General features: G+C 45.5%; 1 protein-coding gene across 4 annotated transcripts in view; it reads left to right on the top strand.

Moving 5' to 3' along the window:
• The first annotated feature begins 1274 nt into the window (after window positions 1-1274).
• Mfhas1 (malignant fibrous histiocytoma amplified sequence 1) overlaps window positions 1275-24195 on the top strand; it is a 95625-nt gene continuing 72704 nt past the window's right edge. For all 4 annotated transcript variants that reach the window (XR_002821512.1, XR_002821513.1, XM_004633283.2 and 1 more), the window contains exon 1: window positions 1275-4868. Coding sequence is in view for 2 of the 4 variants with exons in the window: in XM_004633283.2 (XP_004633340.1) it covers window positions 1871-4868 (2998 nt within the window). In the remaining 2 variants the exon portion in view is untranslated. The remainder of the gene's footprint in view (window positions 4869-24195) is intronic.

The raw sequence follows: 24195 nt of genomic DNA, 5'->3' as shown, positions 1-24195 counted from the left end.
ATATTATCTTCCAGGAAGACCTTTACAGTGGGCATAGATCAATCCTAATGGTAAATTATCTACGTTCTACCTGTGGTGTCAGAGATCTGGGACCCAGCTGCCCTGGTTAGCGTCTTCCAGTTACACAATGTAAGTCGAGTCTTAGTAACCATCACCAGGGCAGATTCTTGTCTCTGACTCTCTAAGGCTGGGGATGTAGGTCAGTGGTACAGGACTTGCCTAGCTTGTGAGAAGCTCTGGATTCAATCCCCAGTACTGAAATAAATAAAGCAATTTAGCCGGGGGGGGGGGTGCACTCCTATAATCCCAGTGCTCTAGGAGGCTGAGGCAAGAGAATTACAAGTCTGAGCCCAGCCTGGGCAACTCAGCAGTTTAGTCAGACCCTGTCTCTGAAAATAAAAAAAGGACTTGGGTTGTGTCTCAGCTGGACTCCAGTCTCAGGCTCTCTGTTCTCTCCCCTCCCCTCCCTGTCCCTCCCTTCTCCGCTTCTCTTCTCTCCTCTCCCTCTCTCTCTGTCTCTGGTTTTATCACTCTCTGTCTCTCTCTGTCTCATGTAACTTAAGAGCCAGTACAGGTGAATGTGACTTGAGCTCAGATTTGTGAATTGTGCCGGAAAGTATACTGCAACAGGTACTGTACTACTATGGCTACGGTATTTGTTTCAAGTGTTTGGTGCAAAGATACATGGGACACCTTGGCTAAAACACCGTCTATGGTTCCCATCCCAAGGACCTCAAGCAGGGGCCACTGTCCCCTTTCAAAGACTTCCCCGGTGTCTCTGAAAACCTGGACTTTGGTCTGGCACAAAATAGGGCTCCTATAAATATTTACCAAATGAACGAGTGGTTGGTCGGTTTCCTCCTTTCTTTTGTTTAACCACTACCTCGCAATAAGCTTCTGCAACGAGCCCGGGCTTCTGAGTCCTGCCAGCTCCATTAACGTTTGGATGGAAGGTAGACAGAAGGGGGAGGCGATAAATAAGTAAAAGAAGCCTGCGGATCTCACACGCTGGGGAAGAAAAACAAATCCTTAGAGACGCAGGGCCAACAAAGAGCCAGGAGCTCGAGCCCACCGGGAGAGCCCCAGAGTTGCACGCCAACAGGAGGGCGGTCTCCCTACCCGGCTGGTTCCACGCCGCGGGCGTCTCCTGGCAGGCACCCCTAGCTCCGCACCCGGCTCCAAGCTGGGGCTCCCGCCCCTGGGGCGGTGCCGGGAACACGCGGCGCCTCCGCCGGTCACGTGGGGGCGCTCGGCCGGGCGGCGCTGTAGTTTCCCGATCGCGCCCTCCCAGCGCCGGGGACGCGGCGCTCGCGCTCCCGCCGGAGTCCGGGTAAGCGGAGACGCGGAGGCGTCGCTACCCCCTCCTCTCGGCTGCGCCGGGCCCTGCGCCCGCAGCATGCCCGCCGCGGAGCCCGGCGCCGCCCTCCTCTCGGAGCTCGCGGAGGCCACGCCGTTGCCGGTGTCGGGGCCGCGGCTGCGAGGGTAGCGGGGCCGGAGCCGGGCATCAAGGCGCCGCAGGCAGGCAGGCGGAGCGGGGTGGGGTGGGGGGAGGAGCAGGCATCCTCCGCGGTTGCTTCCCGGCGCGCCCATGGCCCTGGAGCCCGGAGAATGCGAGCTGCACTTCGAGCCGGCTGCTGCCTCCACTTGCGCCCAGCGCTCAGCGCCCCCCAGAGACGCTCGCGTCGTCGCCGCCCCCCAGCTGCAGGCGCCCGGGCCCTGGCTGCGCTAGGACCCTCGGCCGTTGGCCACCGGGGCGAAGTGGCCAGGGAGGAGCCGGAGCCTAAGGGCCCGGGAGCCCGGCGCTGGCGGGGGTGCGGCGCGGCATGCGGCTGCGGGAGCCAGCGTGAAGGTGTCGGCCTGGGGCCCCGCCATGGCTGGCAAGGACAGTGGCAACCTGAAGACGGTGAGACTATGGCGGGATGCCGCCTTGCGCGCCAGGAAGCTGCGGAGCAACCTGCGCCAGCTGACCCTCAGCGCAGCTGGGGGCTGCCCCGAGGCCGGAACCGACCCCCTGGAGTCCCCCGACGCCCCCCAGCTGGTGCTGCCGGCCAACATCGGAGACATTGAGGTGCTGAACCTGGGGAACAACGGCTTGGAGGAGGTGCCAGACGGGCTAGGGTCGGCACTGGGGAGCCTGCGCGTCCTCATCCTGCGCAGGAACCGCTTCGCCCGGCTGCCCCCTGCGGTGGCCGAGCTGGGCCACCACCTTACCGAGCTGGACCTGAGTCACAATCGGATGACCGCTCTGGGTGCGGAGGTTGTGAATGCCCTAAGGGAGCTGCGCAAACTCAACCTTAGCCACAACCAGCTGCCCTGTCTGCCTGCCCAGCTGGGCTCCCTGACCCTCCTGGAGGAGCTGGATGTCAGCTTCAATCGGCTGACCCACCTGCCCGACTCCCTCTCCTGCCTCTGCCGCCTGCGCACCCTCGACGTGGACCACAACCAGCTCACTGCCTTTCCCCGGCAGCTGCTGCAGCTGCCGGCCCTGGAGGAGTTGGACGTGTCCAGCAACCGGCTGCGAGGCCTACCTGAGGATATCAGTGCCCTCCGTGCCCTCAAGATTCTCTGGCTGAGTGGGGCTGAGCTGGGCACCCTGCCTAATGGCTTCTGCGAGCTGGCCAGTTTGGAGAGCCTCATGCTAGACAACAACGGGCTGCAGGCTCTGCCTGAACAGTTCAGCCTCCTTCAACGACTCAAAATGCTTAATCTCTCTTCCAATCTCTTTGAGGAGTTCCCTGATGCGCTGCTGCCCCTGGCTGGTCTGGAGGAGCTCTACCTTAGTCGAAACCAGCTCACCTCGGTGCCATCCCTTATCTCCGGGCTGGGTCGGCTTCTAACCCTGTGGCTGGATAATAACCGGATCCGCTACCTGCCAGACTCCATTGTGGAGCTAACTGGGCTGGAGGAGCTGGTGCTGCAGGGGAACCAGATCGCTGTGCTGCCTGACAACTTTGGCCAGCTCTCCCGGGTGGGCCTGTGGAAGATCAAGGACAATCCACTGATCCAGCCCCCCTACGAGGTCTGCATGAAGGGGATCCCCTACATTGCAGCCTACCAGAAGGAGCTGGCTCATTCGCAGCCTGCGGTTCAGCCCCGCCTCAAACTGCTGCTCATGGGCCACAAGGCTTCAGGAAAGACCTTGCTCAGGCACTGCCTAACCGAGGACAGAGTGGGGGGAAGCCAAGGAGGAGGTGACAAGGAGAAGAGTTACCCACCTTCCCCTCCCCCTGGAAGCAAGGGCATCGAGGTGACCAGCTGGACTGCAGATGCTTCCAGGGGCCTGCGGTTCATCGTGTATGACTTAGCTGGTGATGAAAGCTATGAAGTGATCCAGCCCTTCTTCCTCTCCCCAGGTGCCCTGTATGTGCTGGTAGTTAACCTGGCCACCTATGAACCGTGCTGCTTTCCCACCACTGTGGGCTCCTTCTTGCACCGGGTGGGGGCGCGGGTGCCTCATGCTGTGGTGTGCATTGTGGGCACACATGCTGACTTGTGTGCTGAGCGGGAGTTGGAAGAGAAGTGTCTGGACATTCACCGCCAGATTGCCCTACAGGAGAAGCACGATGCAGAGGGCCTGAGCCATCTAGCCCAGGTGGTGGACGAGGCCCTGGCTCGGGATTTTGAACTGCGCTCTGCCAGCCCTCATGCAGCCTACTATGGTGTTTCTGACAAGAACCTTCGGCGGCGTAAAGCTCATTTTCAATACCTGCTTAACCACCGGCTGCAGATCCTCTCACCTGTGTTGCCTGTTAGCTGCTGGGACCCCCGCCTATTGCAACGTCTTCGGGACAAGCTGCTCTCAGTAGCTGAACACCGAGAGATCTTCCCCAACTTACATAGAGTCCTGCCTCGATCCTGGCAGGTGCTGGAAGAGCTTCATTTCCAGCCACCCCAAGCACAGCGACTTTGGCTAAGCTGGTGGGACTCAGCGCGTCTGGGCTTGCAGGCTGGTCTGACTGAGGACCGACTGCAGAGTGCCCTTTCCTATTTGCATGAGAGTGGCAAGCTGCTGTACTTTGAGGACAGCCCAGCCCTCAAGGAGCACGTCTTCCACAACCTCACCCGCCTCATCGACATCCTCAATGTTTTTTTCCAGAGAGATGCTTCCTTGCTGCTGCATAAACTGCTCCTGGGGACCAGTGGAGAGAGTGAGGCTGAGGGGGAAAGCTTCCCTGCTATGGCACTGCCTGCCCCGAACCAGGATGTGCTCCGGGCCACCCAGCTGCATCACTATGTGGAGGGCTTTCTGCTGCATGGGCTCCTGCCAGCTCACATCATTCGGTTGCTGCTTAAGCCTCATGTCCAGGCCCAACAGGACTTGCAACTGCTGCTGGAGCTGCTAGAGAAGATGGGACTCTGCTACTGCCTCAATAAACCCAAGGGCAAGCCACTGAATGGCTCAACAGCTTGGTACAAGTTTCCATGCTATGTGCAGAATGAGGTACCCCATGCAGAGGCCTGGATTAATGGGACCAACCTAGCTGGCCAGTCTTTTGTGGCTGAGCAGTTGCAGATTGAATATAGTTTCCCCTTTACCTTTCCACCTGGGTTGTTTGCGCGCTACAGTGTCCAGATCAACAGCCATGTGGTGCACAGGTCAGATGGAAAATTTCAGATCTTTGCATATAGAGGGAAAGTTCCTGTGGTGGTGAGTTACAGACCGGCCAAGGGCGTCTTGCAGCCAGATACCCTGTCTATTGCCAGCCACGCATCATTACCAAATATATGGACCGCATGGCAAGCCATCACCCCCTTGGTAGAGGAACTGAATGTCCTGCTTCAGGAATGGCCTGGACTGCACTACACTGTGCACATCCTCTGTTCTAAGTGCCTTAAGAGAGGATCGCCCAATCCACACGCTTTCCCAGGTAAGGGGAGAGGGGCTCTGTTGCCCTTTTCTTCTGTGGTGTTTCAAGTGGCAGTTTTGGAGACATTTGTTTCTCATTTGGCACGATGTTTACTTAACCTAACAGGTTCTCCAGGAAAGCTTTTAGAGGTAAATAGAGATGGGGGAGCAAGCAAAAGATGAGTGTTGTCTTCTCCTAATGGGAAGATTGGGTCTTGCAAAGTCAAAACATATCCTGTCTCCTTTTCTTTCTTCTCAGTTTAGCCACATTATGGAAAGAAATCATAGGTGGCCGAGCAGAAAACCTGAGACTTGTGTGATATTAGTCACTTGCTCAGCCTTGGCTGTGACATAAATTAGACACAGGTGGAGGGGAGGAGTCTGGAGTGTAAGTGTCTAGCTCATGTTCTTTGGTTTAAATTCAAGGCGTAATCAAGTCAAAGTTATGGCTCATTTTTCTTAAGAATTTCCAGAGAGGAATGTTCTGTAATTGGGTGAATGACAGATGAGTGAAGACAAACATCTCAGACTGTAATGCATGACTAAACCCTGAGATTGCAGTTTCACCCCGCGCACTAAGGCATGGACGAGAGATCTGCAGTCTCTGGGGGAGTTTCCTTGGGTATTTCCTGACAAGTCTGGAGTTTATAGACATCTTAAGGTTTGTTTCTTGGGAAATATTCAGAGTTGGAGCTTTTTGGCTGTGGTTTGTAAGAGCGAAGGGACCGAAAGCTCACAGGAGTCCTCTGTGGAGTGGTTTCCAACAGACTTACTTCTTTTTTCAGTTTAAAACAAATCACTATCGGCAAGTGGGAGAATTCCAGAACTAGTTGTCTGGGATTTTTAAAAAAACAACTTTTTAAAAGAGTCATTTTAGATTTGGAGCAAGACTGAATAGGAGGTATGGACATATTCCAGTTATGTCCCCAAGCCCCATGCATACATAACCTCCCCAGTACCTACACCTGGAACCAGAGTGGTATGTGTGTTCCAACCCATGAACCAGTGCTCTGTGGGTGTGAAGACATGTGAAGTAACATCTGTCCACTATTGTAGAATCATACACAGTTTGACTGCCCTAAAAATTGTACTCCATCGGTTTATCTTATCCCAAAATTCTTGTAAACAATGATATTTTTATTGTCTCCATACGTTCTTCTTTGTCTGGGATTTTCTTGGGTCTCCTTAATTAGTCTCAAACAGGTTTTTAGCTTTCTTCATCCTTTGCAGTTCTTTAAATTAGTGATTTTTGTAGAGTTGTTCTGTTTAACAGCATTCTAAGTGTACCAAGCACAAAGCATGCAAAACAGTGTCACTGCTAGTATACACCTGGGTTCCTAACCCCAGGGTACATTGAAGGGTAGTGAAATGGAAGACTGCACACCACTCTAATCTTTGTCCTGGTCTAAGTACCAGTAAGAATGTAGCTCCTCATAGTGTCAGGAAGGAATTGGATGCCAATATTTTCAAAGGTAACATCTTTCCGTTGCCCTAGATCTAGGCAGAGTTTAATTCTTTAGCTTGAAAAAAGCTGCTGTATTGGGTTACCAGTCAACTGAACCATCCTGTGTGATTGTCTGGGATCCAGTCACATGCAGTCTTCAACTTGGTGGACTCTAAGGTTTGTTTTATATTTGCTATTGTATTTTATTCGTGGAAGCAAAGCACTTCTTTGTTGTATCACTAAATTGCATAAAGTGACCAAGACGTTACTGAAGCAGCTACCTGAAACCCATTCTTAATCGAGAGAAGAAGCATTAGTAAAACTAGTACTAACAACAAAGGGAAAGACATAGATTACTAAACAAGTAAAGTTCTCTGCAGGGGAATTCCAAAAACTTTGAGAAGTAAACAATGAGTCTGGAATTTTTTTTCTAACCTTTGCTCTTTGTTTTAGATTTGTAGCATAGCAAATTCCACAAACAAGCTTGTACTGAGATGCAGAAACAAGCCCATTCATTCTCTGGTTATTGTTTTGCCTATTTGCCTTTCAAATGAGACACACCTGGTTGGCAGTCTAGACTGAGGCAGAGATGATTTTTTTTTTCTATGTGTGAGATAAAAAAATGGCAAAATCACACTGTGTTGAATAGGAATATACCAGAAATGTATGTATGTCATATTTATAATCCAGAGGCTATCTTTTCCATTTAAGATTGTATTTTTTCCCCCAAAGTGGCAAAGGGCTCAAAATAGTGAAAAAAGATCATTTTGTCACTTTTTTAATGTCACATTTTTAATTCCACTATGAAGACAAGGGGAAAACATGCTTTCTTTCATATTTTCTGTGATAGCTATCAATTATTAGTAATGGCTGCAATTATGAATAACATAGAGCTAAAATACTAAAAGCTATAGTAGAACAAAATGTAGGCACAATTATGTTGGATGTTCAGTTCAGCTGCCCATTAAAAGTCCATTTGTTCAATTCTTAGATATTAAAACACTTTAACAGAAACTTTTGAATATATTGATATGTTTTCATCTTTTTAAGAAGTCATTTTGTATTTAGGGACATAAAATTAGTTATTGAATTTTACATTAAAGTATGAAATTCTATAAACTATAACCATTTTTTTTTTATAATGGTGATAAAACTCGACCTTAAATTTTTTTTTTTGGAAACCTTGGGTCATTAGATAATAAATTACTATCCCCTTTGAGATTGCATAGAAGAAATATAAAGTTGCATTAGTATCTTTTAAAATGTTTCACTGGGAAAAGCCTTCTTTGGCCCTGTCTTAAATTTTCTGGCCTGAGCTGCATTGATGTAGTTGGCAGAGGGAAATATTAATGGTAGATTGCTCTTTTCTTATTTTGATTTTGGAAATGTTTTGGAAAATCCTTTTAGCCCCGGTTGGTTTTAAAAGTTCTGGTAGAAAAGATCTGATCACATTGTCAGTTACTTGTCTGTCTTTTTTAAGTCGAGGGACAGGAAATCCTTTGGAAAACTCAGAGGTCTGTGCAGATGCCTGAATGTCGCTGTGCAAGTCCGTCGCCACCACTGCAGAGCCAGCGCTGTGTCCACAGCCAGCCTACCCTTGCTTTTTTGCTCCTTTCTTGTTCATTATATGGCTGTGTTCTTGTTCTAGAGCATGTTTCTTCATGTGAGATATTTATGATTTCACTTCGTTCTGCCACTATGACATTTAAACCAGCAAAGCCAAGTACCCTGAAGTGGGGCGGTGCCATTAAGATTTGGTGGCCCAGACACTGGCCCACAGCAAGGTTCTCATACTTTGCAATTCTTTTTCAGCAAGTGAATGAATGCTATGGTGTTAAATTGAAGAGTGTCTTATAGTGACTCCAACTCACATGGAATGTAAATTTTCTCTAAATAGCCTGCATTCTACATTCTTCCAGCTCACCTTTAAGAATGACAAGAAAACAGCCCAAATCAGCAGACTGTATTATTTCTACGGTTTGAACTTTATTTTCTCTTGTTCCCTTAGTAATATGCCTTTATCACCTCCTGCTCTTCTAGCCTCTTCAGTTTTTGGCACACCTGAGGTCCCTGTCTGACTTCATCCTGAGTACTTCTTGTGTCTTTGGTTTGGAGCATCATGATATCTCTTTGATTAGATTGTTCACTTGCTTCCTCTAAGCAGAGACACATGCCTGAAGCTTTTTTGTCATTCTCTGGGAGAGTCAGACGTTTGCTGAGTGATTGGGTGGCCTTTGTGAGCAATATCTTTGTTATTTCTCTGCTCTTTCGAATTCCCAGGTAGTGCTGTGTTGGTAGTCTGGCCTTGTTCTGCTTTCGCCCAGTCCTTGTTGCTCTAGTCTTTTCATTGTGTCTGTTGCTGGTACTGCCCTTGAATGGGTCCCCTTCATTTTGACCACTGAAGCAAAGCAAAATTCTTGCCTTATTATATCTAAGTTTTAGAATTACTGGCATTTGAGCATGACCTAGTTGTTTGGATTGAATTAGTCATTGTTTTTACTTTCACAGAAGTTATTTACTATTTTTTTTGTTTAGCTTTATTAATATTGATGCCCTTTGGCTTTTATTTTTGTGTTTATGACTCTTTGAGCTCCCTTGGGCTTTGTTTCACATAAAATAAACCTTAATCATACAGTAAAAAGAAAGACATAGTATGTCAAGGGCAATTCAAAGATGGGAAAGGCCTTGGGAGTGTTCAGATTATTTTAGGACAGTATTACATTGCTTCTTTAAGTTCTAGAATAGAATCTCCAGACCTTCCCTGCACTGGTGCTCTAGAATTTCCTAGCATTTTAAATTTGTTACTAATGGACATACTGTGTCCCAATCTGCTGCCTGTGTCTTTTACTCTTCAGTAAACCTGGCCTATTTCAGTTCTTGCTCATTTACTTCCTTTAATACCTAGACAGTTTATAGGGTGCACTTTGTAGGGCTGTTTGTAGGGAGGGGAGAGAGAATGGTTTCAGAAACAGCTCTTCCTGTGTGTCTGGGGAGAAGGTGAGAGGCTTTCCCCTTGGGGCGCACAGCAAGGGTCGTGGAGAAAGGCTGCTGTTCAGTGGACCTCGCTGGTTACCTTCTCCATCTGCTTCCTGTAGTTTCTCCTCCCCGCTGGAGCCTGTGTGGGTTAAGGACCTGACCACACATTCTCCAGGGTGCTTGTTATCCTATGAAAACTCAAACCAGGGGCAGGCCGCTTGTCTCTTGCACCCATGCAGCTCCTGTGCCTGGGATGGTGAACTGCTCTAGACCCGCATGTCCACAGCAAATACACTGTATGGGGGCTGTGAGGGGCAGGCTGACCCCTGTCTTGTCTCCTTGGTTCTGCTTTTCTGATTGCAGAGCCTGTCGCAATGGCCATCTGTTTACTTCCCTATGGGGTTAAAGACCCTCACTTCAGTGCAGAGGGATCAGGCACCCCTATGAGAACCTGGTTCATTCTTCAGTGCTGCTCTAGTGTTAAGGAAGTTGGTCTGTCACCACCACCAAGAGTGACTGACAGGCATCCCAAAGCATAGTGCACTTGTGACTGTGAGTTGTTATTGATCAAACAGACTTTGAAGACCATCTTGTGCATAAGGCATGGTTGTGTCATCTTGCAGTTACCCACCCTCCTCTGAGTTCTGTCTGTGTGTTACCTGGTGGCACAGGATGCTTTGGGCGGTGCCTGGAACAGCGCTGGCAAGGTACTTCAGTTTAAATTGGTTACTTTGAAAGCACTCAAATCCTAGTGTTTCTGAAGTCATCTCAGCAACAGTTTTGTTGTTGTTTATGATGTTATTTGTCTTAAGTGTATTCTAAGGGAGGTGTGTCTGGCTTTCCCACATGGTTTTTCACGGTATATGTATCTTGCAGAAAGGGGTAAGGGGGAGCTTCGCAGGATGCTGAGGTAGGTGGAGCATAAGGACTGGCTGCTAAGAACACCTGCTGCCTCATCCCAGGTTCCTTCCCTTGAGGCAGTGAGCACCCACTTCTTCCCAAGGCTAGGAGCTCTGGCTTTCTTGCCGAGTCCCAACCCTTGACACTGGCCTCTGTGAGAGATGGTTGAGGTGAGAAGAGGCCAGAAGCTGTGATGGGTGGCAATTCAGGGGGGCCAGCCAGGCAGGGACCTTGAGTGCAGTGTCGCAGTACTTCACCCTCCTCCAGATGAGGTCTTTTTCCAGAAGTTCTGTCCTGGGTGAAGACTGCTGCTTGGAGTACGGGGAGGACTGGGTGGAACAGTGGCTGGCTGTAATGAGCTCCGGCTCCACGTGTATTGCTTGCTGCACTGGCAGCATGGATAACAGTTCCCAGACACTGCTGCCAGCAAGGCTGACTTATTTGTGGACATGGAGAAGGGAAAATTTTGAGTTATTTTTATTTTTGGCACTAACTGCCTGAAAACATTTTTTCATTTTTTCTTCCTCAACACAATCTCTTAGCTGAAAAGACTAGGGCTTGGCTTCTTAAAGAATAAAATAGTGAAAAGCTATAAGCCACATTCTGTTTTTCCCTTTAGCTGTGAATATACAAGAGGTGATAGGAAGCAGCATGGAGTAGCATGGGGGCAGCAGTGGCTACTGGGCTGTGGATGTGCAGGGTGTTGTGCACTTAGAGGCAGGTGCACTGCCACTGGAAGGGACGTTCTGCCCTCCATCCACAGCCCTGGGCTCCCAGGCTGTTCCAGCTGTTTCCTTTGTGTTTAGATCTATGCACAAGATTGCTTGGGAGAACAGCAAGGAGGACAGTGAAGCTAGAATGAGCCCAAACTGTATTTTGGAGGCTGTGTGCCATTCTGCTTTTCGAGTGTGGTGGCTTCACAAGTCAGGCACTGCTGCTGCTGTTGCTCTTCTCCTCCTTTTCATCTTGAGAGGAAATTCACATACCGTGATACCACCATTTTGGTGTGCATACTCCCAACTCTGAGTGGTGGTACATGCCTGTAGTCCCAGCTACCCAAGAGGCTAATGCAGGAGAACCACAGGTTCAAGGCTATACTGTGCAATGTGGCCTGGCCCTGTTTCAAAATAAAATAAAAACAAGGGGTAGGGATGTAGCTCAGTGATAGGGGGCCCCTGGGTTTAATCACTAGTACTGGAAAAGAAAAAGTAAGCCACTTTGTGGCCTGCACCACATTCACAATGTTGCAAAACTGTCATTTTTAAGTCAAGTGCTTGTCCAGGCTGGTGAGTGGCTTCCTTCAGGGGCAAATATACCAGGAATTCTTTCAGGGCTAGGCTATAGTGACAGCTTTGCTTCCAAGGCAGAATTTATGAAGGAGAGTGATGTCTAGGCTGGCCTTGAGAGGTGAAATTGATTGGCTTCTTTTCCTGTGGTTGTAGTCAGAATCTTCTTCTTCTCGAAAGACAAAAAGGAGACTCAGCCCTCTGGTCTGTTGAGAGGTGGGTGTGATTGGGGCAAGGGAGTATGGGATTCCACAGAGAGTGCTTGGAAGAGGAGCACAGATGAGACCTATGTAGTTGCTGTGTCCTGCTCAGAGCCTTTATGTGTGTGTAAAGTTTGAATGGAGTTCTTGGGAAGTTCAGCAAGGCCATGGGTGGGTTGGAGGAGGGTAAGGAAATTGAGTGACAGTGGAACAAAATTAGGACTTACCAGGTGAGACAAGTAGATGTGCCTTAGTACCTTCATTCTGTCATCAGTCACCTGTTGTATGCACAAGTTCACACTGAACTGGGATTTGTAGGAGAACGAAATTAATATAAGTTTGGCTATGGGGAGTTGAGGTGGGATCTTCATTAATGTAATTATTGTTTCTTCAATGTATGGAATCTGACCACATAGGGAGAAAATATTTGTGTATTTGAGAAATTACTGGAGAGAAAGAAATCGATCTTTCGATTTTTTAAAATAGAAAAATAGTGATCATTCTGAAAAAACTGACTACAGCGTTAGATGTGTGTGACAGAGATGAGTAGGTGGGAAGGAGTGCCCAAGCCATCCTTTCCGTCGATCGCAGCTCAAGTCATTTGTTTGCAAGAGATCTCAGGCAGACCTTAAGACAAGTGGCAATGTGTATGAGACTTTCCACAAACTTCTGAAATTAATCATCCTTTTTGAGGAAAATAAATGTCTCTTTTTCAGGAATCTTGGTCTTTCTCAGTCAATTATGGATTTGCCTCCTATTTTGGAAGGGACTAAAATCATCAGTCGTTTCAGACATCAAAGAGTAGGATTGGTGACTCCAAAGGCAGTATATATTAAATCGGATGCTGTCGTAAAAATACATGACAGCTACTTAAAGATTTGTTTGTTGAGCCATGTTTGTTGAGGTGCTTTTCTATTATTAACCTGTTGAATGCTGAGAGAATTAAAGAGTTAACATTCTTAGATCCTCCCTTGTTCTAAAATGAAGCGTCGCATGCTATTAATGTTGTTTTAGTACTGTTGTAAAGTAGCAGTCAGTTTTAGGTTAGTAGAGCAAACCTTGATCCCTCCTACTCCCCCAAGAGTGTAATGTCCCAGGAGGCAGAGGCAGGAACATCACAAGTTAGAGGCTAGCCTGGCCCTGTCTCAGCTCCCCCTTCCCCAACCTCATGCAGCAGAACAAACAAAAAGACTGGGGTGTCGCTCAGTGGGAAGGCCATAGATTCAGTTCCAGGTACTGAAAAAGGAAAAGTAATGGAAAGAAAAAAATACAAAGCCAACAAATTATTTCTTTTAGGTACTATTATTTCACATATCAATTTTATTGTCTTAATAAGATTCTTATGTCTCATGCCATAAACAGCAGGTTCATCATCACATCAGTCTTTCCAAGTGTATAGGTTTGGTGAAAAATGCGTGACAATGTAGAATTTCATCATGGTTTAGAGACAGTGTGATATGCTTCCTCTGATGTTTCATTCAGTCTTCCAGCAGCACAAGGGTGTAGGTTTTATTTGCAGAAAAGGAAGTAGAGGTCTGGAAATTGAGTTCCGTAGAGTGAGAGTGTTCTGGATTTTCAGCCTGGCTTTCTGCACCTGCCCTCTGTCTGCCTATGTGAGATGGGCACAGCCTCCATCCTGTCCTTTCAAGCCCCCTCCCGCTTAGTAAGAGCTGGGCCTACAGGCTGGTCCACACGAGGCTGGCGAGGTCACTGTGGACAGAGCACTGCCAGCAGATCTCAGGTCTCAGAGATTTCCGCAAGGCCGCCCTGCAGTTAGATATTACAGGACGATTCCAGGGGTGGAGGGTTTTCCAGGTAGAATGACATTTACCTCGGCACGGGAAATACAGAGAACTGGGTGGGCCCACATATGTCTGTGCACAAAAGCACTTAGAAGTTGCAGTGTGAAAAAGGCTTCAACATTTAAGTATAACTTAGTGGCAAGTGCAAACACCCAGGTTCGATCCCTGGTACTGCATGCGGTGCCAAGATTGCTACAAGTCCAAGCTGTGTAGTAGTGAGACCCTAGACCACCCAATGAAAAAAATCACATTGCTGGACAGTAAAGTTTGACAGTAACTCCTGCTGGCCCACAAACCATTTTGGGAGGCAGTGTCCTATGACAATGGTGACACTTTCTAAACTGTCAGTGATACAAACAGCTGGCTGTGGCACACGTGCAGTAGGTTCGCCACCACTGGCCTATCATATTCCTTGGTCATCCTGCAGGGGTCTGTGGAGACTGAGCAAGGGATTTACTGCTGCTGGGGCTCTGGGGTGGGGGGGTGGTTTCGGATGAAGTGCTGAGTTTAAAGTTCTATCATTACTGGGCTGGGGGACTCCTGGTCTGTGGGTCTGTGCCTAAGTGTCCCACCGCTTACTTTTTCTGTGTCCTGAGCAGTGGTGGAAGAGGAATAGCAGCTATTCCGATGGTCAGGCAGTCAGCGTTACAGACTGCCTCTGAAACCCTAGGAAAGCATCCGAGAACACTGATTTTTCCTAGCTCTAAATCTTACTCTAACAGATCCTGCGATAAAGGTAAAAGTGAGTATCACACAATTAGCATTTTACTCTAGGCAATTTGCATTTCACTGTTTTGATGCTTTCTTTTATGACACTATAGACCTACTGAAAATACTGCCTTTATTACTAACTCTGCACTACTGGAATACCATGTTGTATGCATTTCATTTGTTTAGACATGAATTACCACACTAAGACAATGGCTTCTTCATCTTGCATCCTGTCATTCTTTGGGTTTGTCTTCCCTGGGCTCTCACTTTATCAAGATATATTCAAATACATTTTAATTGAAATGCTAAGAAGTACCAGATAGTTTAAAATTTATTTTAGAGCCAGACAAATAGCTCAGCAGTAGACAGGTGCAGGAATGGGGGTTTGATGCCAGGCATGCTGTGTAGGCTCCACTCCAGGGGCATGCTGAGACTGGATTGAGACTGGGCAAGGTGTCGCACACCTGTAATCCCAGCACTTGGGAGGCTGAAAACTATGAGTCTGATCTGGGTAGTGAGACCCTGTATTACAATACATTTTAAAAAATTTTATGTGTTGTCTATATTTTCTTTGGACTTGAAATGTGGGATTTTGTTGTTTTCTAAAATTGAAACATTGGGCTGGCCAGATAGCTCAGCAGACTAAAGTGCCTGCTGGAGTTCGATCCCTGGCATGACGTGCACCTCCAGGGCGCACTGAGACTGGATTGAGACTGAGCATGGTGGCCTAATCCCAGCACTTGGGAGGCTGAAAACAGGAGAATCACTATGAGTCTGAGCTACTTAGTGAGACCCTATAGATCCTGTAGTCCCTGTACCAAATATATAAAATAAAAAATAAATAGAATAAAATTGAAGCACTCTCATATGTGCTTCAAGGTGAAGGCTCTGTGGTGTACTCTCCTGGGTTCCAAGCCCTGTTCCACCGCTTGCCATCCGTGTGACTCTAGAGTCCTGGTAGTTTTTGTCTTGGAGGGTGTTCCTGAGGGTTGAGCTAATTCAGGTGGAATGCTCAGAGTGATGGCCACATGTGCCAGGAGCTTGATAGCTGTTGGCTGCCACTGTGACTGCCATGATTGGTCAAGATATGAGAGCTGAAAACGTACATTTGAAGATTAGAGAAACTTGTGGATAAAACTTTTCTTTCTTAATAGCAGGAGTAGAGCACAGAGTGATCCCTGTTTGTAAGTACATTATGCTTTTTTGAAAATGCCTCCCCTCAAAACATACACAGCTTTGGAGGATGGAGGAAAAAAGAATTGTTCTTAGCTGAGGGGTATCATATTACCCTGGATCTTAGCCAAAGGGTGGAGAAGCTGTGATGTGTAACATCACTGCTACCTAGTGATTGTTTTGATCTATTCTTTCAGGATTCTTCCCCCCCCCTTAAGTTTAGGTTTTAAAAAAAAGTATATGATATTATTATATAAATAAGGTTTTATTTATACAATAAAACATTTTCTATTCCCGAGCTGTTATAAATATAATTTCACAGTGTTAGTACCTATATACTAATTATAAATGTTTGCCTGGTGGCCTACCCAGGTAATTTTACCTTCCTTTACTTACCCATGTTCCCTTGATTTAACCGTGTGGACCCCTCAGTTGTTTCCAGTTGGTGGTGTTATTTTGTGGTGGTTGTATATCTTTGTAAAAGCTCTTCTTTGGGCATCAGCGTGAAGTAGAGTCACTGCGTGAGCAGGAGGGAGTGCCATAGTGTCTCAGCGTGGGCTTCCGTTGCTTTCCCTGCGAGTGGCATTGAGAGTGGGTCACAGCTCGTGCTTCTGGCTGCTTCAGATGCTGGGTCTTTCACTGCACTTCCTCTTTACCCACAGTTTACAGAGAACAGTGTCTCACTGTGGTTCAGAATTCAGATGGGAGAAGGGGGTTGTTTTGTTGTAGGTATGTTATATAACTATGCTGCTTTTCTGAGTCTCTGATACAGCCTGTGGGCATCATCTTAGTGGTTTTTTAAAACATTATTGCAATGTTTTATCACTTTATATTAATTCTTCATATATTAAAGATAATGTTCTTTTGTCTGCCCTATTGTGTATTTAAGCATGTTTTCTAGCTTCTCTTTGATTGCTTTGATTTTTTTTTCCATCTTTGGAAGTTTTATATTTCATTCAATACAATTGATAGGTCCACTTGAGATTTCTTGTTGAGCTTCAAAAGCATAGCATTTTTGTTTTTCTAACTCCAGAGCAGTAACTAAAGAAATAACATCATTATCCTTCACATAAATAACTTCAACTCACCTTTAAAAAAATCTTTATGTGAATGTAAATTCTGTAGCAAGAGCTCTTATCATTCTTTTCTGAGCGTTTTTCCTCCTTTGTAAAGTATTTCTTTTGATATTAAGGGTAAATGAAGATATGTTTACGCATATTTTAGTGTGAAAATGATCATGCTATGCTCATTGCTTTCACCTTGTATTTAGTCACTTAAGAAATATTTTGGGTACCTATTCTGGAGGTTGAGGCAGGAGTACTGTATTGTGAGTTCAGGGACAGCCTGGATAACAGAGGTCCTGTATCAAAAAAGAAAAAAAGGCCTTAAATATATATATATATATATATATATATATATATATATGAATGTATGATGTGTGTAGAGATGCTACCATTCAAGCAGATACAAACACACTGCATATGTATATATTATGAGATATAGTATATTACATTCTATATATTTCATAATATTACTGCAGTGGCTATTCAGTTTAGTCAGACTGGTACTGGTAGTTCTCTGATCCTTTCCAAATTGTTTTATAGGTGACAAGCTAAGTAAGTTTCTTATCATCCAGAGGTTTAAGAAATACTCAATTTTATTCTTTTCAAGCCTAGTAGCCCTTTGTGCTCAAAACACTTCTGAGGCACAGTTAGAAAAAGGCAAGTCTGAGAGTCAGAATATGACATGACATAAAAAGAGCCTTAAGCATTGTGGAAGCTTAACATGACTCTTAAACAGGGCAATATTTTAAGCTGGCCTTTGTGATGCATATTGGGATAGCCTTGTTGGCAGCATAATTATGGATTTCACAGCTTAATTTGTCCATTATCATGTGATGCAGTGTTTAGACAGCAATAATTACAAGTCCTAAAAAAGCTTATAAATAAAAAATACCACTGACCAAAATGGGACAGTGGCAGCAAAAATAATGCTTTTTCTGTGTTAAAAAAAAAAAAAAATCAATGAAAACTAATTGGTGCCAAACCAAGTCTCACTGACTCAGGGCACTGTTTCTATCTGCTAAGGAACTGTTCTAGCCTAGCAAAATCTGTGGCGGCTGAAGTGGCAGTTTCATTTTGTCCCATGCCTTGCCTCTGGGACCTGGCACCATTGTGTACTTTAGCGTGTGGGCTTTGCATGTTATGCACAGGACATGTGCCTTGGTTGTTTTGTCCTCATGTCAAGTGGGAGTTTAAAATTGAACTTAACCACACTTTTTCTCTGTGCGTAATGAGTAAAGAGGAAGTCTATCCCTGCACTCTTAAAACATATTTAACATGGAAAAAGAGTAAGCAATGAAATTGTTGGTTTGTGTTTCAAAGATGCTGGCAGAGATTATGTGAAGCTAAGAAAGTTACTGCTCAGCTTCTTAGAGTAGGAGAGCTTTCACCGGACTGGACTGGGAAATCCTCATCCTGTGCCCAACTCAGTGTAGACAGAATGGAGGGAAGGGGCGAGTCACTTTTTCCTCTGGATTATGTGATTTAAAAACCTTTGCTGGGATTCTCCTGATTCATGCCATAGCTGGGGTGTCTGCATTCAGGAGGCTGTTATTCATAAATTGCACAGGAAGAACTGAAAATAGAAATATGAATTTTTCAGAACACTGTGATGCCAGAAAGAGCTCACTGGTCTGCTGATGCCAGGCTGTTTTGTGTCCATTGTACAGTGACAAAAAATGGGGTGCAAAGCCCCTGTGGGGTGCATTGTCCCCTTTGCTGGCACACTTGCCTCCAGAGGACTTGTGTGTATCTGGGCCTGGCTGCCCCTTCTCACTTTTAAACACCTTTTAGGTGTTTTACTGCTTTTCTTGAATGGAGCAGGTGTTCTTTTCAGTTTTTTTCTTAAGAAGCCTCTAAACCCTTACGTGTCTTCTTCCTTCCCCAAGGAAAAAAAGACACACGTGCAAGCTGTCTGCTTCTGCCTGGTTACTACATTGTTTCCATCTTTTTTTCTAAGTGCAGGCAAAAGGAAAAGCCACTGATTTTTTGTTCAGCCATTTCAGGAATTTGCCCTCCCGGGTTGTTGCGCCCAGCTTCCCTGCTGTATTGAGCTCGCCGGCCTGCAGCCCCCCCCCCCCCAGCCACTTTCCTGGTCTGTTTAATGTAGTGCATTATTCAGAGCGTGGCAAATAGCAGGGAGCTTGTGTCTGAACAGCAGGGCTGTTAACATTCTCTAGCTTAGCCAGAGAGAGCAGATGCGTGCTTCCAGGAAGAGACACTGCTGCACACACACCCGCCCCAGGTGTCCCAGGTGCAGGCAGCCCACACTTGGGAGGCTCCAGCTGCCTCTGCTCCACGGTTCCTAGCCTGACTCTTGGTGCCATTTGTGATTCTGGACACATGTATTGTGGAGAATCTCCCTTGAGATCAGCACTGTAGACTGGGAGGGAGAATGAGGAATTAGAATGCTCTCCCTTGTTCTTTGTTAGGAAAGAGTCTGGTTGAGACAAGTATTTGCTTTTGAGGAATGTGGTAGTGTATCAGTGGCTTTGTTCGTGAACACATGCTCTCCTGCCTCCTAGGGATGCTGAAGCACATGCTCTGCCGAGCCTTTCACAGGGCTTGGAACCTGGGTACGTGTTACTCCGTCTATGAGTGCACTTCTCTAAAGGAACGTCATGATCTTCATTGCAAGGAATCTGTTTGCTTTGTATCCTGTGCCAGGTGACAGAGAACAGTTGTCTCAAGCTGCAGCTAGGGAAGAGAATCACCATGCAGCGTTCTTGCATTATGCTGAACCCACATCTGGGATACAAGCCTTATATCCTTTACATTGGGATAAAGTCAGAAGTGGTGGCTTAGGGAGTAAGGAGCCCGGGATCGCTGGGAAGCCACTTAGCCTCCCTGAGCCTCAGTTTCTTCATCTGTAAATGGAGAGAAATAATCCTAACAGTTCCTGAACACTTGCATCTACTATTACTACCTCCTGAGATGTTGTGAAGCACAAATGAATTTTATGAATAACAAAGTCCCAGATTGATTTTTACTGGATACTACAGTGAGTTCTTGATTGTATCAGCTCTGATTACCATTATCCCTGTTCACAGATAAAGAGCACTGAGGCACAGGAGGGCTGTGTGACTTGGCCAGAGTCACACAGTATGTAGCTGAGCCCAAGGTGTCTCCCAGAAACTACCATCTCTGCCACCACCCTATACTGCTTCTCGCCTGTCACAGCTGGGTGATCATTTGAAAAAAATGGAGTAATGAGTGCGAAATGCAAGTGGTTTTTGCTAAGTCCAAAGGACTGGATGTGAACAAGAAGCAGGAGTCTACACTGACAGGGAACAGGGCAGAGCAGGCACATTGGAGGACACAAGGTCCTGATGCCAAGAAGCTACAGTCCAGAGAAACAGAATTAGCAGCTGCAGAGCTGTGTTATAAATTCCAAGCGGAAACCTGTTCAGGGGCAGGAGAGGCCTGAGGAGGGCACTGAAGGCAGATGCGTGGGCAGGGTGGATGGGAAAAGGTCTCCAGAAGAGGATTGCTTGTGACTTTCTGAAAGATGCTAGGACCACTGCGTAGAGTGGGGAATAGGGTAGGAAGGATGAAGGTTGTAGAGATTACTGGAAGCCCAGCTACTGGCTTACCATTGCATATCCTTTGTCAGTAATGTTTAGCCTGTCTATCTGATTAGCTAAAAAGTTTTTTTCTGAAAAAGAGAACTCTTGGCAGTTCCATGTATAGCTAAACTAGTGCCTGGTGATTTTTTTCCCCAAGAGTATGAGGAAAATATTGAAGCCAAATGATGAACTGTGGCATTTAACTTTTGTAGGAACTTCCAGGGCACAGCATTGAAGATGGCTTGAATGGAGTAAGAATGGAACCACTTGAGGTCATCTACACAGTAGCATGTGACAAGGCTCCCCTGGCAGAGATCCCAGCCTTTGGCTCAGATCTGAGATCTTAGGTTTGCTAGGAAACCCCTGCACACTTCAGTCTTCTCATGTATCCCACTGGAACAAGAGTCTGATTCCAGCCTATGGTTCAAGACCAGTGTCAGTGACTGTTGGAGGAGAACTAGGGTGTTTATATTAGGAACAGAAAGCAGAAGTAGTTTGATAAGATTAATCTCAACACAACTGATGTATATCGCTTGCTGACTTAATTGGTTGATTAGGGTTGTGTAGTCATCCTCCTAGGATGGATACCAAGGAATGCCAGAAGATTTATAGTCTTACATTTGCAAGCAATGCCATTTACAGAAGAATAAAGTTTCTCCATTTCTTAAATTTGGAAGGGACATGGAGAAATAAGAGACTTTATAAATAGTAGCTACTAATCTTTCTCCGCTTTAAAATATTGAAAGAATAAATGATGTCAATGGCAGCTTGCCTTGCATCATGAATTATGTACGCAGTGAGCCCTGGAGTCCCTTATGGCTGTGCATAACCAATCTTCTTTTGTTGCAGCTTATTTTCAGTGGTGGTGCTTGTAAGAGAAGAGGTCAGAGCCAGTACATTAAAGAGATCTATTTGATTCAGGGTGGTTGGGTTTGCTGTCCTGTTGTATGTGTTGCTTTTGTTAGTGTTTTGCTTTTGCATCGTTAAGTTTGATAGTGGGAAGAGAGTCCTTGACAATGTTAGCAGCTGCAGTTTGGCTCAAAGGTAAGGCACAGAGTAGGCGTGTCTCCTCGTTCTTGGCATTTCCAAAGCAACTCTCTACCTTTTCTTCCACTTCTCTGGGCCTCCTTTAAAGTCTGCAAGTCAGTAGATCCTTATAAAAATCTTTACACTCTTTAAAAGCACGCAGTACCTTAACAACTTTCTGACCTAGTAATAATAAAATAAGTTGGAATAAAATTTCAGAAACATTTCCATGATCTTTTGTCCTGTTAATGAAATTAGAGAGCTTAAAAATATATATAATGCAGGGGGCCGGGGAGATAGCTCAGTAGAATAAGCATCTGCCCAGCAAGAGCAGAGTCCTGAGTTTAATCCCTGGTACCAGAAAAAATGATTGCTTTGTATAGGAAAATATATATATATATATATATATATATATATATATATCAGCAGAGAGTTAGTTTGTTCCTCTTTTCTCCCTGTTTCCTCCTCCTCAGTGAAGTGACCTGAGTGAAACAACGAAGGAATTGTTTAACTTTCATATATGAGCCAGCAGCTACCTGTAATGATGCACACCCGTAATCCCTGCTAAACAGCAGGTTGAGTGGGAAGAGTGCAAGTTGGAGGCCCTCCTGGACAAGTTAGAAGACCCTATATCAAAATAAAAGCAAAAGACAAGATGGGGTTGTAGAGGAACTGCTCAGTGGTACAATGCTTGCCTAGCATGCACGAGATTCTGGATTCAATCCCTACTATTGAAAAAAATTATACACATGAAGTAAGTGGCAGCCGTTTGTGGTGCTGCTTGTCTTAGTCACTCCTGACATCTTTGTGCAGGCAAAGCTGCTGCCCATCGTCTGAGGGAGGAGCTGTGCAGTGCGGGGATTACAACATGAACATCAGTGATTAGAAAGGCTGCACCCATGTGCTTCCTTGTTGGGTGGTGAGCTGCCTCACCTCCCACAAGGTGATCTGAATCAGAAGTCCAAGTAGTGAGAATGACTCCAGACTGAGGCGAGCCCAAAGCTTGTTGTGTGAAGTAGGTGTCTGTCTCCCGGGGGCTGGTTCCAGTGTTCTTGTCGAGAGGAACACTGGCTAAGCCATGTGCAAAGCCATGTGCAGTTGTAATCAGTGTACAGCTGGTTTATACATGTTGGGACTTTTCTACTTAGGGGCTGATTATGGCTTGAGCTCAGACTAGAATTTAAAAAAAAAAAATCTTTGTGCAAGAATAATCATTTCACTTATGTTATTACCTAGAAGATGTAACACAGTGCTCATGCACTGAGTGAGATAGATCTAGAGTTTAGATCTATCTAAAGCATCTACTGATGATGCTTTTTGTCAGGATATTGATTCCTTTAATCCCATGTTCATTCAGTGGGAATTGACTGAGGCCTGCTAGCAAGGTTTGTGCATGGGGAGCAGCTCCGAGCCTGCTGTGCCCAGTCACCACAGTCCAGAGCAGAGTGTTCACGGTGAGCAGCTATAGTGTGTACTAGGAAGCAAGTGAAGACAAAACACCTGAAGAGCTTGGAGGAGGATGCATGCCTCTTGCCAGGTGGGCTGGAGAGCAACCGCAGTCCTCTTTATTAGTGTTGCGAAAGGCATGCTGGGGATAAAGGAGAGCATTAGTAAAATGACCATTTTTTGCTTCTAGAGAAATCATTGCATCTCTGGCTTTTAATCTACTATTAAAAGTGTACAGTAATTAATGATAATTTTTGAATTACCATTAGGTCATTTTCATGTATTAATACCTTGTATTACTTTGTTTTTTTAAAAATATTTATTTATTTATTTATCTATTTATTAATTTAGTGTGTGTGTGTGGCCAGCTCAGCCCATCGGGGGCGGGCTGGCTGGCATGTGGTGCTGGGGGATTGAACCGCGGTCCCTGTGCTTTGCTTAGCTTAGCTTGTTCTAAGTAGGTGCTTTAGACCACTGAGCCATCTCACCAGCCCCCTTGTATTACTTTGAAATCCTGGGATTAATTTGATAATGAAAGAATAGAAATATTAATTTTTATTTTATTAAGTGTTAGTATTTAAAAATAGTTTTCTCTTATGTAAAACCTGTAAGGAGGAAGATACATAGCATTTTCTATTTTTAGGTTATCTTAGGAATATTTATTTTAGAAATTTTGCTATTTTACAAACAATTAAAAGAATATTTTCAAGAGTATAAGATTACATTTTTTAACTTGTGCTGTAAAAATGTACCAGAAAAATTGAGATGGTAAGAATTGGTCTACTTTGTACTGTAATCAATATGATTTTATTAGAACAGTTGTCTTTGTTTAATTGCATTGTCTGCTAGCACATACTTGAAGTGTCATGGGATTGGCCTAGGCTGGCCGTGCCCCTAAATCCACTTCCCCATGGAATAGAATGCAGACTTTGTCAGTAGGAAGCACCAGCAGATTTATTAGGCAGAATCAAAGAAACAACACTAAGGAGTGCTCGTGCTTGAGTGTGAAACGTACTGTATGATCTGGGGCTCGGGGTGTTTATGTGGTCTTGGCACAGCAGCTTCAAGATATGTGATGTGGAATGTTTATTTTCCAAGTTCTTTACTGTTCACAGTACCTAATGTCTGTTTCCTATAGTTGAGTTGCTCATCAGTCAGCTAAAGCAAAAAACTGGCTTTATGAGCTTGGCTAAAATGCAAGCTATTTGTATGTGTTTAAAATTTGAAGATATGGAACCCAATTAGTAGTACTGTTTCTTTGAGAGCAAAAGTCCTTGGAATTTATGAGTTTATAGTATTGGGAAAAAAACACAAGCCAAATTTCTGGGATTCTTATATTTTTAAGATTCTTAGGAATGAATCAGACCACATATGCAAACACTGTATTGTCTTTTTAGTGTGAGAACGGGAAAGAGAACATGGAATCTGAAGGTTACTATAGATACTCGGAAAAGGGAATGAACTTATTCAAAAGGGAAGTTACAAGCAGGATGGTTTGGACAACTGTACTGTGCATTTCTGCTGGTCTGTGGAAAGGAGCAGATAAGGCTTAATTTGTTTTGTCTTCTTTTTTCAATTCTTTTACCTTTTTCCCTTCTTAATTTCTTTTTTTTTAATTTAAATTTTTTTTTTTAAAATTTTATCTATTTATGTGTGTGTGTATGTGTGTGTGTGGCCAGCTCAGCCCACCAGGGGGCGGGGCTGGCTGGCATGTGGTGCTGGGGGATTGAACTGCGGTCCCTGTGCTTTGCTAAGCTT

Source organism: Octodon degus, unplaced genomic scaffold (genome assembly GCF_000260255.1).
Source record: "Octodon degus isolate 3935 unplaced genomic scaffold, OctDeg1.0 scaffold00053, whole genome shotgun sequence".
In the NCBI taxonomy this organism is placed as follows: Eukaryota; Metazoa; Chordata; class Mammalia; order Rodentia; family Octodontidae; genus Octodon; species Octodon degus.
This window is presented reverse-complemented; position numbering and strand designations above follow the sequence as displayed.